The 14601-nt window shown below is 52.8% G+C and overlaps 2 protein-coding genes across 2 annotated transcripts; one reads left to right on the forward strand and one right to left on the reverse strand.

Moving 5' to 3' along the window:
* Nucleotides 1-1371: 1371 nt before the first annotated feature.
* Nucleotides 1372-7348, reverse strand: DDX49 (DEAD-box helicase 49). The gene is made up of 13 exons (XM_030509714.1): nucleotides 7205-7348; nucleotides 6993-7116; nucleotides 6827-6912; nucleotides 6461-6582; nucleotides 6178-6365; nucleotides 5910-6050; nucleotides 5298-5373; nucleotides 5138-5214; nucleotides 4559-4656; nucleotides 4150-4224; nucleotides 3457-3545; nucleotides 3013-3084; nucleotides 1372-2748 (listed from the first exon to the last, which is right to left on the reverse strand). Exons 1-13 carry the CDS (start codon nucleotides 7317-7319, stop codon nucleotides 2560-2562), a joined length of 1452 nt encoding a protein of 483 aa, XP_030365574.1. The 5' UTR covers nucleotides 7320-7348; the 3' UTR covers nucleotides 1372-2559.
* Nucleotides 7349-7471: 123 nt separating this feature from the next.
* On the forward strand, nucleotides 7472-12377 carry COPE (COPI coat complex subunit epsilon). Its single transcript, XM_030509748.1, has 9 exons — nucleotides 7472-7641; nucleotides 7937-7999; nucleotides 8369-8469; nucleotides 8656-8808; nucleotides 9217-9270; nucleotides 9663-9744; nucleotides 10798-10953; nucleotides 11203-11280; nucleotides 12330-12377. Exons 1-9 carry the CDS (start codon nucleotides 7525-7527, stop codon nucleotides 12375-12377), a joined length of 852 nt encoding a protein of 283 aa, XP_030365608.1. The 5' UTR covers nucleotides 7472-7524.
* Nucleotides 12378-14601: the final 2224 nt, after the last annotated feature.

Below are 14601 nucleotides of genomic sequence, written 5' to 3' on the forward strand. Positions count from 1 at the left end.
AACTGCTCTCCCTCCCAGAAGTGACAGGAATCCAAAGCGAGTCATGCAGGATGCGTTCCCAGGAGACAGAGCTGCTGCAGGGAGGGCATTAAAGCGAGCCAGCAGGGAGGTTTCCTTAGCACACAAGAGAAAAGAGAATCCAGGTATTCCTTCCCTCTGTCCTGTTTTTGGGCTCCTGTTGCTGGCAGGGAGGATCTAGGAGTTAAGTGTCAAGCCTGTCATACCCCGAGTGAAGACACATGTCCGGGCAGCTGCAGTCAAGCCTTAAATGAGGGTGTGCCACAGACAAGGAGTTGAATCACCAAAAACTGGCAGGGAAGAGCTTTGAGGTGCAGCAGAAAAGGTGAAGGTTCAACAAAGCAACTGCAAGGAGCTGGGCAGAGAGCCCTGGAACAAGGGCCTGCTCAGGGCTCTGGCAGAGCCACAGGCAGGAGATTACAGCTCCAATCCAGGCTGTGACGAGAAGGAAATCCTTCTATTCCCAGAAGATCCCAAAGGTTTATGACGATGCCTAGAAACCCCACAATGCAAATCCTAGCTGGGGGGCAGTACTGACAGCAGGTACAGAAACGTCCCCCAACGGCCTTTCGCCCTGGGAAAGATGGAAATTCCTAATCTGGGAATTTAAGGCATTTTTCCACATCCCAGCCAGTGCAGCAACCTCTTTTTCTACTTGGCCACTCCCAAAACTGATTCTCTGAAGCCGGAATGTCTCGTCAGCACTACAGAAAGCTCTTTCCAGCACGTGTCCCTCCCTCCCAGAGAAGGCTGCTCAAAGACAAGAGAGGTGTTAAAAGGAATTTTGAATAAAGCTGCAAGACAAGAGCCTTGATCAAAGCCCGTGTGTCACATGTGGAAGGAGACAGAGAAACCCCTGCCAGGAAGAAGCAAAGGCTCCAGGCAGCAGGTTAAGGAGTGTCTGGAAGAGGGAGGGAAACAACTGACACCCTGGGCAGGAAGGCAGGAGCAGCCTGGCCCGGGCAGGGTGTCTGTGTTAACCTGCAGCTAACAGGCTTGCCCCACACATCAGCACGCACCAGGCTGTGGCAGCATTTAGCATTCACAAAGCATCAGCCTGGTACAAACCTATTTGCTGCTGCAGCAGCAGCTGCCACTGGTGGCAGGGAGCTGTGCTCCAAGTGAGTGCTTTTCCTTCCCAGAGGGCACCCAGGAGGACAGAGGAACCCCCGGCAGGACCACGTCCATCCTGCCTGCTGCCCCGCAGGTAGATGGACCCCCAGGAATGCCAGCTCAATCCTTACCCCGCTCATCTCTTGACATGAACCCCATGTTCTCTCCAAGCTGTTTGCTCCCCTCCCCTGAGGTCCCACAGCTCCCCTCTGTGTTCGGGAAAGTCAACCAGCCGCTCACTTGTTGCAATAAGTATTTATTTGGGCACTGAGCATAGAAACTATTTTTGTAAGCCAGAGACAGAAATAGCAGATCTTCAGTCTCAAGTCATAGGAAGCTCTAAATGTTAAAGAAGGCACCAAGGCTCAAACCTGACATCAGAACAGGGTTGGTCTGAGCTACTCTGAGACTGCAAGTTCTGCCTCCTTAGGGAATCACAACCGTTTCTTAGGAGAGCTCTGCCCCCTCCAGCCCAACCAGGCTCCTGTTCCAAACATGTGATGCAAATTACACAGGGAAACCTACGGAGCAGACCAGAAAAAGGGCCACAACGATGCTCTGCGGGCTGCAGACAGGCTGAGAGCTGGGCTGGGGCAGCCTGGAGAAGAGAAGGGTCCTGAAAGGGAGACCTTAGAGCAGCTCCAGTGCCTAAAGGGGCTACAAGAAACCTGGAGAGGGGCTTTGGACAAGGGCCTGCAGGGACAGAACAAGGGGAATGGCTTTAACCTGCCAGAGGGGAGATTGAGATGAGCTCTGAGGCAGAAGCTCTTCCCTGTGAGGGTGCTGAGGCGCTGGCACAGACTTTTCCCAGAGAAGCTGTGGCTGCCCCATCCCTGGCAGTGTTCAAGGCCAGGTTGGACACAGGGGCTTGGAGCAACCTGGTCACTTCAATGCATAAAGCAGAATTACCCCAAGAAGACCCCGGGACCAGCCCCACAGTACAACCTCTCCATGTGTTCCAGGAATTTTCCTCTTGGAAAACTCTGGGCTGTGGCACAGGCAGGGGCTGAGCTCATTTTGTCACAGTATTTTTAGACTCTGGCTCAGGGGAGAATCTGTTGATATAAACAGTGTGAGTGGCAAGCACCAGCCCTTGAAAGGGAAAGAGCAGGGACTGAATGGAGGGGGAAGAGACAGAGGAGCTTTATTTCCCTTCACGTCACCAGGAGCTCAGGTCTGGCCTCATCTCTGGTGGAGGAAGGAAACTTGCTCTTGACAGACACTCTTGCAGCAGACAGACCCGGCCTGCCGGGGAGGCCCAAGCCAGCAGCGTTGTGCAGGAAGGGAACCCAACAAGCTGGTTTATCGAGGCATCTCCCCTCTCCCACCTTCCCAACAACATCAGGTCAGAAGTGTCCACATTAAAACACATTAGATCCCAGTATTCCCAAAGCAGCAGCAACACCAGGGCAGTCTGAGCCAAGCGAGTCAGGCTGAGGGCTGTTCTTCCTCTTCCTTCAAGCGCCTGTTCCGCCGCTCCATCTTCTTCTGCAGTTTCCTCTTCAGCTGCAGCTGCTTCCTCTTCTGCAGGACCTGCTGCACCTTCTCACGGCACTGCCTGTTCTTCTTCTTGATCTTGGCTAGCTCTGCCTTCCTTTTGGCCTCCAGATCTGGATCCTGCAATGGCAAATGCCAGGACACGGTGACATGCCCAGGGACAGTGCCAGCCCCTTTGCCTCTCCTAGAAGCCCATGACCAAGTAGGCTGCACAAGTCAGACACGACTCCAGTGCACTTTTTAGTATCAGTCACCTTTTAAGATAAAGCTTCACCACCCTGAAGGGGAGTGAGGCAGAGACACCACAGCAGTGAGGGAGGAACTCCCATCGATAGTAGTGTCCCAGCTACTGATCACAGCAGTTTATACAGCAGCAACTCTCACCTTCCCCTCAAGGATCATTTGCTTCCGCTTATTTATTTCTTTCTTCTCATCAAAGTCCATTCCCTCCAATTCCTGTCAAAGCACAAATACAGGAGGCCGATCAGTAACCAAGCACCAAATCTGCCATGGAGCTGTATAGGGTGAGCAGCACCTTGCTGGTGTGCACACATCTGGCAGCCCCCAAAGCACCAGCCTCAACACTCAGCAGCACAAAAATGCTGCAAGAATGTACAATAACAGACCAAACGTAGGGAAAATAACTAAAACAACCCCCCACGTGCACACAGCCAAGTGTTTGCACTAGAAAAAGGAACACCAACTCTTAGTTATGTGCTCAAGAGCAAAGCTGCACGGCCAGAGCCACACGTCAGGCTGTGATGAATCTCCCCGTTGCCCAAGCTCTCCAGTCCTCCGAACACAGGGGCTTCCTGTTTGCACACTTACTATTTCACACTCCCTCCTGGTGACGTTCACTTGGGTGAGGATGTCGAGCACAAACTTCTCCTCCACAGAGAACTCCTGCAGCTTCAGCTCTGAATCAGGGTGAGACATTTACAGACCATGGTTGGGTACAAAATCCAGGAGCAGATTCTCAACTAGTAAAAAACCCACTCTAGTTGCATTGATTATTGGTGGGATTGTTGACACACACCATGATCACTGACTTCTTCAGCCTTACAACAAAGAATCAAATCCTCTCCTCTGTCTACAATTCCCCATAGCACAAGGTGTTGCGTTTATTAGGTCTCCTTCCTCAAAAACTATGAAGCCTGAAGCTATGCAAAGCATGGGTCCTCTTTGTCCACATCAGCATTCACAGTACCAAGAGAGCAAGGAAGAAGTTGGCTGCTTTAATAACAAGGTTACAGAGAAAGTCCAACCACTGTTTTTCCTCCACTAGGAATAGCAGGAAGACAAACCTATTCATGCCTGATGCACTCAAGAGCAGAATCAAAGCTGATGCTTTGCTGATGCTCCTGCTCTTTTCCAAGCCGTAGCCACACAGGGAAGAGAAACCATTTTCACACTGATGCTCTGGATCATCCTGCACAGATGAAATCAGCACTGCAAGCACCATGAGCGCAAAGGAACATACACGATCCCAAATTTGAGGAGCATTAATGGTGCTCTACTTACTGATTTCTTCCTCAATAGCATGCACAAGATGGATGTCGTACTGTGTCACCAGCGTGATGGCCATTCCTTTCCGACCTGCATGGTGAAAACACAGCGAGATATGAATGTCGATGAGCAGAGGGAGATGAAGCCTAACCCATGCCAAATTCCATCATCCCCATGAGTCTGCCCTGGCACAGTCTGCTCATGGGGCACTCAGAAGGGTCTCTATTTGCTCTGCAAATTCATCTCAGTACCAGTGCAGAGCAGCCACCAGCCAGCACTGCAGCCTTAAGGCAGGATGCTGAGCCAGGGCTCAGAGCAGACGTGGCACTGACTGACCAGTCTGCACTGCTGCTGCCCTGCTGCCTCAGCCCAGCACTGGGATCCCAGTTTGAGGCAGCAAAGGGCACTCAGTTTCCCTGCTCACCCGCACGGGCTGTCCGGCCAACACGGTGAATGTAGATCTTGGGCAGGCCGGGAGTGTTGTGGTTGATGACAACCTGGACTGCAGGAATGTCCAAACCTCTGCAGCACAGGGGAGGAGAACAGAAGTGGGGAAACGCTGTTTTAATACAGGCACTTTGAATTCCTGTCCTCTGCTTTCTCCCCGAGCCCCATATTCTCATGGATGTCATCTTTACTGGCTCATTCTAGGACAAACTCCTCATGCAGCTCTCCAACAGTAACAGAACACAGCACCACCTCATAGCCCACTGTTCCCTCTCAGACTCAGAGGTCACACTGAGCCTCACAGAAATCATTCTCCTGCTAGAACACATCTCCCCACTGCAGCAAAAGAAGCCAGGATCAGAGCAACACTGCACACGAGTGGGCTGCAAAACCCAGCTCAGAGATTTTCTACAACCCTGTCCTACCCAAGTGGGAGATTTTAAAGTGAGAGCTTTAAAAATCCACTTGCTAACCCCAACCAAACCTCCACGGTAGTTCTGGCACTTAAAAAGCAGGCTTAAGACCTCTGGCAACAGGGACCGTGATTTTCCCTTACCTGGCAGCAACGTCAGTGGCAATGAGAATCTTGAAGATGCTGGACTTGAACTTTGCTAAAGCTGCAAATCGCTGCCGCTGTGAAGAGAAAAGTCTGTCTGAGGGACACTGTGACTCAGGAGCACTTGAGCATCCCTCTCCCAGATCTGTCCATCACCCACCTGTTTCATCATGGAATGCAGAGCTACAGAAGGGAAGTTGTATTTCCTGAGCATCATGTTCAGGACCTGGCAGTCCCTTGAACGAAAAAACAGTAAAAGAATCAGAATGTCCCAGGAAAACGTGGAGCTGCTGGAGCAGGACAGGGCTGGGCTCCTCCAGAAGCCCTCACACAAATTACCACCACAGTGAGATGTTGCAGCACTGTGACAGAGGTAGGGAAGGGGACCCCCACTCCACACCAGGGAGTGTGACTGGTTTCCCCTTCCACTCAGGGGAATGTCCAGCTCCAGGGCTCCATCCCAGTCACCTGAACCACCCGAAGGAAGGGAGCAGCAGCACTGGGATGCAGACAGGTCTATTTGCCCCATTCCTTTCCCAGTATCCATCAGTAGGAGGAAAAGAAGATGCACGGAGGTAAAGCAGCTTGACCTTCGGGCATGCTACTTGTCTGGGTGGCCCTTCAGCCCCAAACTGCTCAAAGGAAAAGGTGTTTCTCTACCAGACTATGGAAGCAAACACCATCCCAGCCTAACACCCAGGACAGCACAGGCTTGGAACCTCAAGTAGAAATGTCTATGTTAAGAGTGCTCACAAGGAACAAGGCCACTCACTTGCAGGTTTTAGTAAAGATAATGATAGACCAGTCCTCGTGCTCGTCCTGGAAGGTCTGGACTAAGTGGACAAGATACGCGTCCTTCACCGCCTCGGGTACGAGCAAGTACCTCTGGTCCAGCTCCTCCACTGTCCGCACCCTGGAGGGGAAGCACCAGCAGCAACAGTTGGGCAAGTGAAGGTGGAACATGAGGGACAGTGAGGAGACAAGAAACCAGAGAGGAAGCAGGATTCTGTGTCCGCGCAGTAGCGAGGGTGAAGACTTACTCGGATGCAGCCTCCCAGAAGAAGGGCCTGTTGGCAGCCAGGCTCTTCAGCTCCTTCAGCGTGTCGGTCAGCGTGGCGCTGAACAGCAGCGTCTGTCTGCGTGCTGGAACAGCCTCCAGAATCACCTCCAGGTCTGCAGTGAAGTCAGCACAGCCCTGCTCCAACAGCCGGTCAGCTTCATCCAAAATCTAGGCAGAGCCGAAACCCCCGAGCTCATCCACATGTACGGCTGAGAAGGCAGAAGTCTGAAAAGCACAAAAACCCAACCGGAAAACTGCCCTACCAAGAACTTGAGCTTTTTAAGGCTGAAGGTGTTGGAGCTGCGGAGGTGATCTGCCAGCCTGCCGGGCGTAGCGATGACAACGTGGGGCTTACGGGACAGCTCCAGTGCTTGTGCCACCATGTCTGCAAGGAGACCCACAGAGGGGACCATGGAACATGCACTCCAAAGTCATTCCCTCTGTAAAGCTGGAAAACATCACTCTCCTTATCCCCACCAGCCTCCGCTGCCCTGGGCGCTGGGTCACAGCTCCTCGGCATGAGCACAACAAACCGTGCGGAAGGAGAAGCTCCCGAGCGCTCCGCTCGTTCCCGACCAGCCCATCCCGGGGCCGGAGGAGAAGGGCAGAGGCTCCGCCGCAGCACTCACCCAGGCCGCCCACCACCACGCAGTCCTTCAGGCCGAGGGGCTTCCCCAGGACGCGGAACTGCTCGGCGATCTGGTACGCCAGCTCCCTGCCGGCGAGGAGCGCGGTGAGGCGGGGCCGGCCGCCGCGGCGGGGCCTACCGGGGGCCGGCTCCCCGGAGCACCGTACCTGGTGGGTGTCAGCACCAAGCAGAAGATGCCGTAGGGGTCCTCGGAGAGCGCCTGCAGCACGGGCAGCACGAACGCCGCCGTCTTCCCGCTGCCGGTCTTGGCGCAGCCCAGGCAGTCGCGGCCTGCGGGAAGGACGGAGGTGCCGGTGAGCGGGCGCGGCGCGGTGCGGTGCGGGGCGGTGCGGGTCGGGGCGGTGCGGGCCCGGCTCACCCTGCAGCGCGGCCGGGATGCAGGCGGCCTGCACGGGCGTGGGCCGCGCCAGCCCCACGTGCCGCGCCTGCTCCGCCAGCCACGGCGCCAGCCCCAGCGCGCGGAACCCCGCCATGCCGCCGCTCCGGGCGCCGCGTCACCACCGCGCGCCCGCCGCTCATTGGCTGCTCACCCCACCCGGCGCACCACCGCTTCCAGCGCTCTTGGTGACGTCGCTTCCTCCTGGCGCGCCGATTGGCTTGGCGCGGGGAGGGTTGCCATGGAGACCGCGGCTCCCGGCAGCCTCCGTGGCTGCTTCCGGAGACGTGTCTGCGGGGGCAATGGCGGTCGCGGGCCCCGCCGGGCAGGCCGCGGATGCGGACGAGCTCTTCGACGTGAAGAACAGCTTCTACATCGGCGCCTACCAGGCCGCCATCAACGAGGCGCAGCGCGTCAAGGTACCCGCGGTCGCCCGAGGCGGCGCAGCCCGTCCTTCGGCCCGCGGGTCGGTGCCTGTCCCCGGCGGGTAAAGGTGCTGACCTGCGGCTCCCCGAGAGCCTTTCGTCCTTGAGCGCCTCGGCCCAGGCTGTGCTCGGCGCTCCCTGTGGTAGTGGGGGGGGAGGGCGCTGGGGTGGAAGAGAGGCTCCGGCGGTGCCCCGGCCGCGTGTGTGCGGATGGGGGTGTCCCCTGTGGGGTCGGGTTGTGGCTGTGCAGGACCCTGAGAGCGCTTCTTGTTTCCTGCCGTCCCTTCAGGCGTCCAGCCCGGAGAAGGAAGTGGAGAGGGATGTGTTCTTGTTCCGAGCCTACATTGCCCAGGTGAGGGGGGGAATGCTGCGTTTGCCTCGGGGTAACCGGGCTGCAGGTTGGGAACCCGAGTTCGGCAACTACAGCCGTGTCCAGTTTGGGAGCAATTCTTTCAGCATTGGAAGATAACACATTCCCTGGTGCTGATACGGTTGTGAATGCAGTGTGATGTGTGCAGGGTCAGCGTGACCCCCTGGGGCCAGTTTGGGTGGTCAGAGAGTCCTCGTCAGGGCTGTGGAATTTGGCTGCATTGGTAGAGTCCAATGTGGGATGTAAAGCAGAAATCTGCCTTTCCCGGTGGTTCTTACTGAGGTTTCAGAAAGTCAACAGGTATGTCCTGTGCTGTCAAAGTCACAGCTTTGTCTTTGTTGCCTTTCACAGAGGAAATATGGTGTTGTCCTGGATGAAATTAAAGCCAGTGCTAGTCCTGAGCTCCAGGCAGTGAGGATGTTTGCAGAGTATCTTTCAAACGAGAGTCAGAGGTAAGACTGATAAGTTGGACCTTGAGCCCTGTTCTACAAGGAATCTGCTTCCATGTGGAAAGTTTCTTGTAGAAGCGTGGTTTTTATTGGGGTTTTTCTGAGGCTTTTCCAGTCAAACTCAAGCTCAGAGTTGCCGGGGTGCTCAGTAAGGAGCTACTCCCAAATTCTCACCCTTGCTCTTCGTAGGGATGCAATTGTTGCTGATCTGGACAAGAAAATGGCAAAAAGCGTTGATGTGGCCAACACCACTTTCTTGCTGATGGCTGCTTCCATCTATTTCCATGACAAAAACCCGGACGCGGCTCTGCGCACTCTGCACCAAGGGGAGAGCCTGGAGTGGTAGGTGGAACTCAGCCGGCATCACGGAGCCTCTCTCGTGGCTTGGGAGAGGTGCCCCATGAATGGCTGAGGTCTGGCTTCTCTCTAAAAAGCCTTGAAACCGTTGAGAAGCTCCTCTGAGGTTTGCCTTTTGGAGTAGGAAGTGATTTGGTGCTTGTCTTCCCATATCAAGTCTATTGCTCCCTTGTGAAACTTAAGAACCTGCTTTATTGATTCAAGTGTGCTCAGGACTGCTGAGCTGAGCATTGTGTCAGTGCAGCGAGGGAGCGTGTGGGAGAATGGAGCCAGCTGCCCTGCTCCAGGCCCTGCTCCCAGAGCTGGTGCCCCACAGCAGGGAGGCTTGTCCCAGGGCACTGGGAGAGGTAAAGCCTGCAGCTGGAAAAACCACTTTGCTCTTATTCCTTGCAGCATGGCCATGATGATACAGATTCTTCTGAAGCTTGACAGGCTTGATCTGGCTCGGTAAGTTTGTGTCTGTTTGCTTCTTCATGGTGCTGGGGTGGGCTGTGATAAGAGAATTTTCAGCACCCAGCCTTCCCCAGGGTGCAGCATTTTAACACCTGCCATGGAGAAAACAACTTGTGCATAGATGTGGGTGTGCTGCAAAAGAGATAATAGAGCTGGATACAGCTGAAGGAAGAGATGGACCCCCAGGTTTAATCCTCCCTTGAGCAGAATGTGGTTTGAACCTCAAGTCTTGGGTTTCTGGCTTCCCATAAGGAAGTAAAACAGGGAAGTCTTTCATGGATTGCTTCAGTGAAATGTTAAGAGGTGTTTGTGGCATTATATGGAAGAGCTGAGAGAAGAAAGCAGAGCCTTTTTGCCTTGTGTGACTCCCACTTTTCCTTCTGCAGCAAGGAACTTAAAAAGATGCAGGAGCAAGATGAGGATGCAACTCTGACTCAGCTGGCAACTGCCTGGGTGAACCTGGCCATCGTGAGTGTCTGAAATGGGGATCCTTAGCCTACAGCATGGAGAAACACCACTCCACAGCTTGTTCCTGCTTGCTCTTTTCACATCATACTTTCAGAAGAGCATGCAGGGGGGTAGCTGGGTTGGTTTGTTGTTCTTCCCCTTCCTTCAAGTACACAGAAGGCGTTGGCAGCTGGCTTCACAAAGTGCCTGGGTTGATTGCCAGTCTTTCAGCTGTGCTCCTTGGCCTTCGGCTCGCACAGGGAAGGGCTAAACCACACTTAAATAATTCACAAAGCATTATAATATAAAATGGCAAGTGCAGCAGGACCAGCATCCAGACCTTGCAATTAAACTCCAAGAAAGAAATGTAATTCTTTGCTTAGAGCAGACTGTCTTTAAGGATGTTTGTGAATCAGACAAAGCCAAACACAGGCCAGATAATCAGGTGACTGAAAATCAGTCTCCTCAAGTTCAGTGAAGCCCAAGGTTAAGCAGGACACAACCTGTTGTACCATTAAGATTTCTTTCTAGTGTTCACTTGGGTTTGTTAGGAAATCTCTCATGCAGAACCTCTGCCTTGCCATAGTGCACAGCTGGATTTTCCTTAAGGTCTGAGTTTCCTCAAGCGATCCCACCTCTAACTGGTGGACACCTCTGCCTGTAGGACCTGTCTGAAGCTGGAACTTTTTGGAAAGCCAGCTATCCACACCGGCATTTAATTATAAAAATCCCCTTTCATAATCTAATCCCATGAATACATCCAACACCTGAAGTGGTTCTTCTGAAGTGGTTGGTTTTTTCTTTTTGAATGGAAACCTGCATCTTTTGATCCTTTAAATAGCTCTTAATAGTATATATTTTTGCATTCCTTTCATCTGTGGTCTGCAGTGATGTGTTGTGGTGCAGGAGACCACCTGAATGCCAGCTGCCAGCACTGGTTCTGACACGCTCCATGCCTGGGCTTTATAACGCTAGGAATGAACTTTGTGCCTGGTCCTTCAACCATGGCAAGAACATACAGGCTTCTTAGCAACATGGAATGGAACTGTGTGTGTTTGTCTCCTCCCTTCACAGGGTGGTGAGAAGTTACAAGATGCTTATTACATCTTCCAAGAGATGGCAGACAAATGCTCCTCCACCCTGCTGCTGCTTAACGGGCAAGCAGCCTGCTACATGGCCCAGGGCAAGTGGGACGATGCGGAGGGAGTGCTTCAGGAGGCTCTGGACAAGGTACTTCTGGTTTTGCCAGGCAGATTTGCTCTGTGGGAGACACAGAGTAAAGCAGCATGACCTTCACTCTTAAACTTCATGAACATAGCGACACATTGGTAGATATGGTTATGGTGGTTGCTTTGCTTCTACTCTGCCTTTTGCAGTGAAGTGGGCTGTGGGCACAACTGGTTCTTGCAGAACTCTGCTGGTTGTAACCATTTGTTGCTGTGGAGGTAAATCAGGTCAGATGGTTGCTCTTGTTTGCAGGACAGTGGCCATCCTGAGACCCTGATCAACTTTGTGGTCCTGTCGCAGCACTTGGGCAAACCCCCGGAGGTGAGACCTGTTTTACTGTACTCACCAAGCAGATACAATCAACCTGCTTGTGCTGCTGCGGGCAGGGCCTGTGCTCTGAGGGCTTGTGGTAACTTTGCTTGGGCTTTGCAATTCTCTGTGTTCTCATCAGGATCAGCATTAACAAAGCAGAACAGTTCTGGGGTGTGGAGAGCTCCCATCTTCCATAAAGTGTTTGTGGAAATAGAGATGCTGCAGACGGAGGGATGGACTTGAGAGGAAGGCCTGGGTGGAAAACAAATGGCTTGAATTCTGAGCTCAGTCCTCACTGACTATTCTCTCAAACCCACTATTTAAGGTCTAATTTTTATAAGCACAGGGTGTGCCCAGTTCTTACTGATTTTAACTGGGGCTGCTATTGTTTGGGACACTGAGAGAATCGGGTCAGGACTCACTGTAAATAATCAACTTGAAGTGTGATGTTTTAAACTCTTGGCTTCTCATTTTAATATTGAAACTTCTCTCATCCCATCAGGTTACGAATCGCTATTTGTCACAGCTGAAAGATGCACATAAGAATCATCCATTCATAAAGGAGTATCAGGCAAAGGTACAAGTTCCTCTCTAATATAAAATTGAATTTCTCATGCCTCATACCAGTCTCTGATGGGGCAAGTGGATTCTTTACCAGCAAACCTGACTGCAGGGGGCACCTCACTTATCACAGCAAATTTTCTAGCCCTTGTGGGAGATGTTGGGAGCCACAAGCCAGATGTTAAACAAAGGAGCCATGTACCCAAATCTGCTCACATCTTGAATGAATCTCTCTGACATTAGGTTCTTAATCTTGTTACCATGAGATTTTGTGCTTAAATAGAGGAAACCTCCTTCTGGAGAGGGAATCTGGGGAGGGAGGAAGAGGGATTAAGGTGATGGCAAAGGGAAAATGGAACAAATTGAAAAAAAAATTGGGAACTGAGACAGGTGATCTTGCTGCTTAGAATTCCTGTTGCCTCAGCGAGCTGTGCTAGTGGTGGTCTCTTCAGCTCCTCCAGTAAAGTTCAAGGTTTGTTCATTCTATTTCTGTTTCTGGTTCGAAGGAGAACGACTTTGACCGGCTGGCTGTGCAGTACGCCCCCAGCGCCTGAGGAGAGGGGAAGGAGGCTGCAGACCTGCTCTCTGGTACCTTGGGAACTGGGGTTGATGTGCAAAAACCTCCCTGGTAACACAGAAAAGTGCCCTCTGCAAGTCGTCTGGCTTCCCTCACCGTGGGGAGGGTCTCGCAGTCCAGCGGGATGGTGTTAAACCTGTATATAACACGTAGCTACTCGAATTTGGTAGCTGCAAAGCCTGTGCTCAGGCTTACCTGGGTCCTGAACTCTGTTTAAACTACAGTGCGAATCAAGAGTGTGCAACACTGTACCTTAAACATTCCTAATAAAGCCTTTTCTGGGTCCTTAATTTCTGGAATTCATGTAATTCCACCCTGGGACTGAGCCCCGTCATCTGGACTGATGTGGGAAGAGTATGAAGGTTAATTTTAAACACCTGCATTCAGTACATGGATGAATCCTGAATTATGGATCTTCCAGGCTGACTGATGACTCCTCCTTTAACTTTTCCAGTGGAAGCAGCACACTCTGCTGTTGGGGTTACTGCTGGTGCGAGAGAAACCTTCCCCAGAATAAAACTAATCCCACTGTAATAGGCTCAGCCTTAATCTTACGTTGGTAAAATGCAGCAGCTCGTATCTGGAGCCAGGGAAGTACCTCCCGTGGTACGCATGGAGGTCACCGGTCACTTCTGCAGGCGTGGTGGTTGTTGAACCTGTTGTGTTGTGGAACATAACGTGACTGTGTGTGCTGTGGCTCCTGCCTGGTGTTCAGAGGACAGTGCTGCTGTAGCCACGATGCAGAGCAGAGAGCCTGAGCAGAACCCTCGGCTGGGACCTCCTGACCTCTAATGTTTGAATTATCTTCTGAATTACCATTTGCGTTGCCTTCGAGGAGGGGGAGAAAAGGGGTTTGTGCTACACTGTGAATGTGGCTGACGACGTTTCCTTTGTGCCCACCTCGCCTGCTCCCTCTGAAAGGGCTCATTGTCTCTCCTCGGCGGGTTTAGCCAGCAGCTATTTTCAGTGAGGGGTTATTCCTGCTCTGGGCCTGGATGAATGTTTCCTTTGTAGAGCTGTCTGAGGGAGCTGTGAAAGGGGCTTCTGTGTCCTGGGCAGCCATTATCCACTTGATGGGCCATGATAAATTGACTTAAAAACATAAACAATAAAAGCAAGGGGCAGCAGGAGCCAGCGCTGCCCCTGGCAGGAGGGGAACATGGTGTTCGGGCCTCTGAGAGGAGCGAGTTGGTGTTTTCTCATTGCTGCCCCATTAGAGAGGTTCCAGGGAACTCAAGGGCACAATGGCTGTGGTTAGAGGAATGGCTTTCAGTGAGATGAAGCTCATTTCTGTTTTGTCTTTTTCTCTCCCTATCAAGCTGGTTCACATCACAGTTCACGGGGGCCTGTGCTGGTAAGAGTTATTCTCCATCTCTTGTAGTATGGATTCCCCAGCTGCAATCTAGCTGATGGTTCTGGGGCAGATGGACACAGCTGAACTCCATTCAGTCCTCCACAGCTGAAACCAAACCCTGCTGAGCTGCTCCAGGTCCTGTTGTGCCTTGCCAGGAGCCAATTAAAGTGTTGGTATTTTAGGTGAATCTTCACTCAGGTTTCCTCTAGTCGGGCTGTCTGTGTGATTGGATGGATCACTTTGAACACATCCACAGTAAGATTCCCCTTCTCTGCAGCAGCAGCTAGCTGGGGTGGAAGCTGCCTGCCTTCTGCAGGAGGCACTGGAGCAAGTCTTCCAGCGGGGGCCCTTTTGGGAGGGGGTGTTTGCAGTGTTCAGGTGCATCTCATGATTCCAGAGCCTCTGCAGCTGCAGAGGTGCTCTAGTTGAGCTGTTGTAGGGGTGGGAACTCCCAGTTGGGGTGTGAGGAAGGGACGAATCTGTTGCTGGTTGGAGGCTTTTGCAGAAGAGGTATGGAAAGAAGAGAGCTGGAGAAACGTTTCTCTTTGCATCTCGTTTAAGGGTGAAGATTTAGTCGGGGGGTTGGCTGTTGGGAACTGCAGGAGCTCTGTGTTGTGGGACAATAGACGAAGGCGCTGCAGGGAACTTCCAGCCCCTGTGGCTGCCCGAAGGGTGCCCCTTGGCAGCAGAGCCGCTTCCCCTGTTCTGTCCACCCTCATCTCGCCGCACTGAACTATTGGTGTTTGTCTCGGGTTCTTGCTGCTGGAGCGGCTCCAGCCTCGTGTCAGGGCCCGTCCTGCAGCACAGCGGCGGTGCCGTGGGGCAGTGAAACTTCATTCAGCCATTC

Source organism: Strigops habroptila, chromosome 20 (assembly GCF_004027225.2).
Source record: "Strigops habroptila isolate Jane chromosome 20, bStrHab1.2.pri, whole genome shotgun sequence".
NCBI lineage: Eukaryota > Metazoa > Chordata > Aves > Psittaciformes > Psittacidae > Strigops > Strigops habroptila.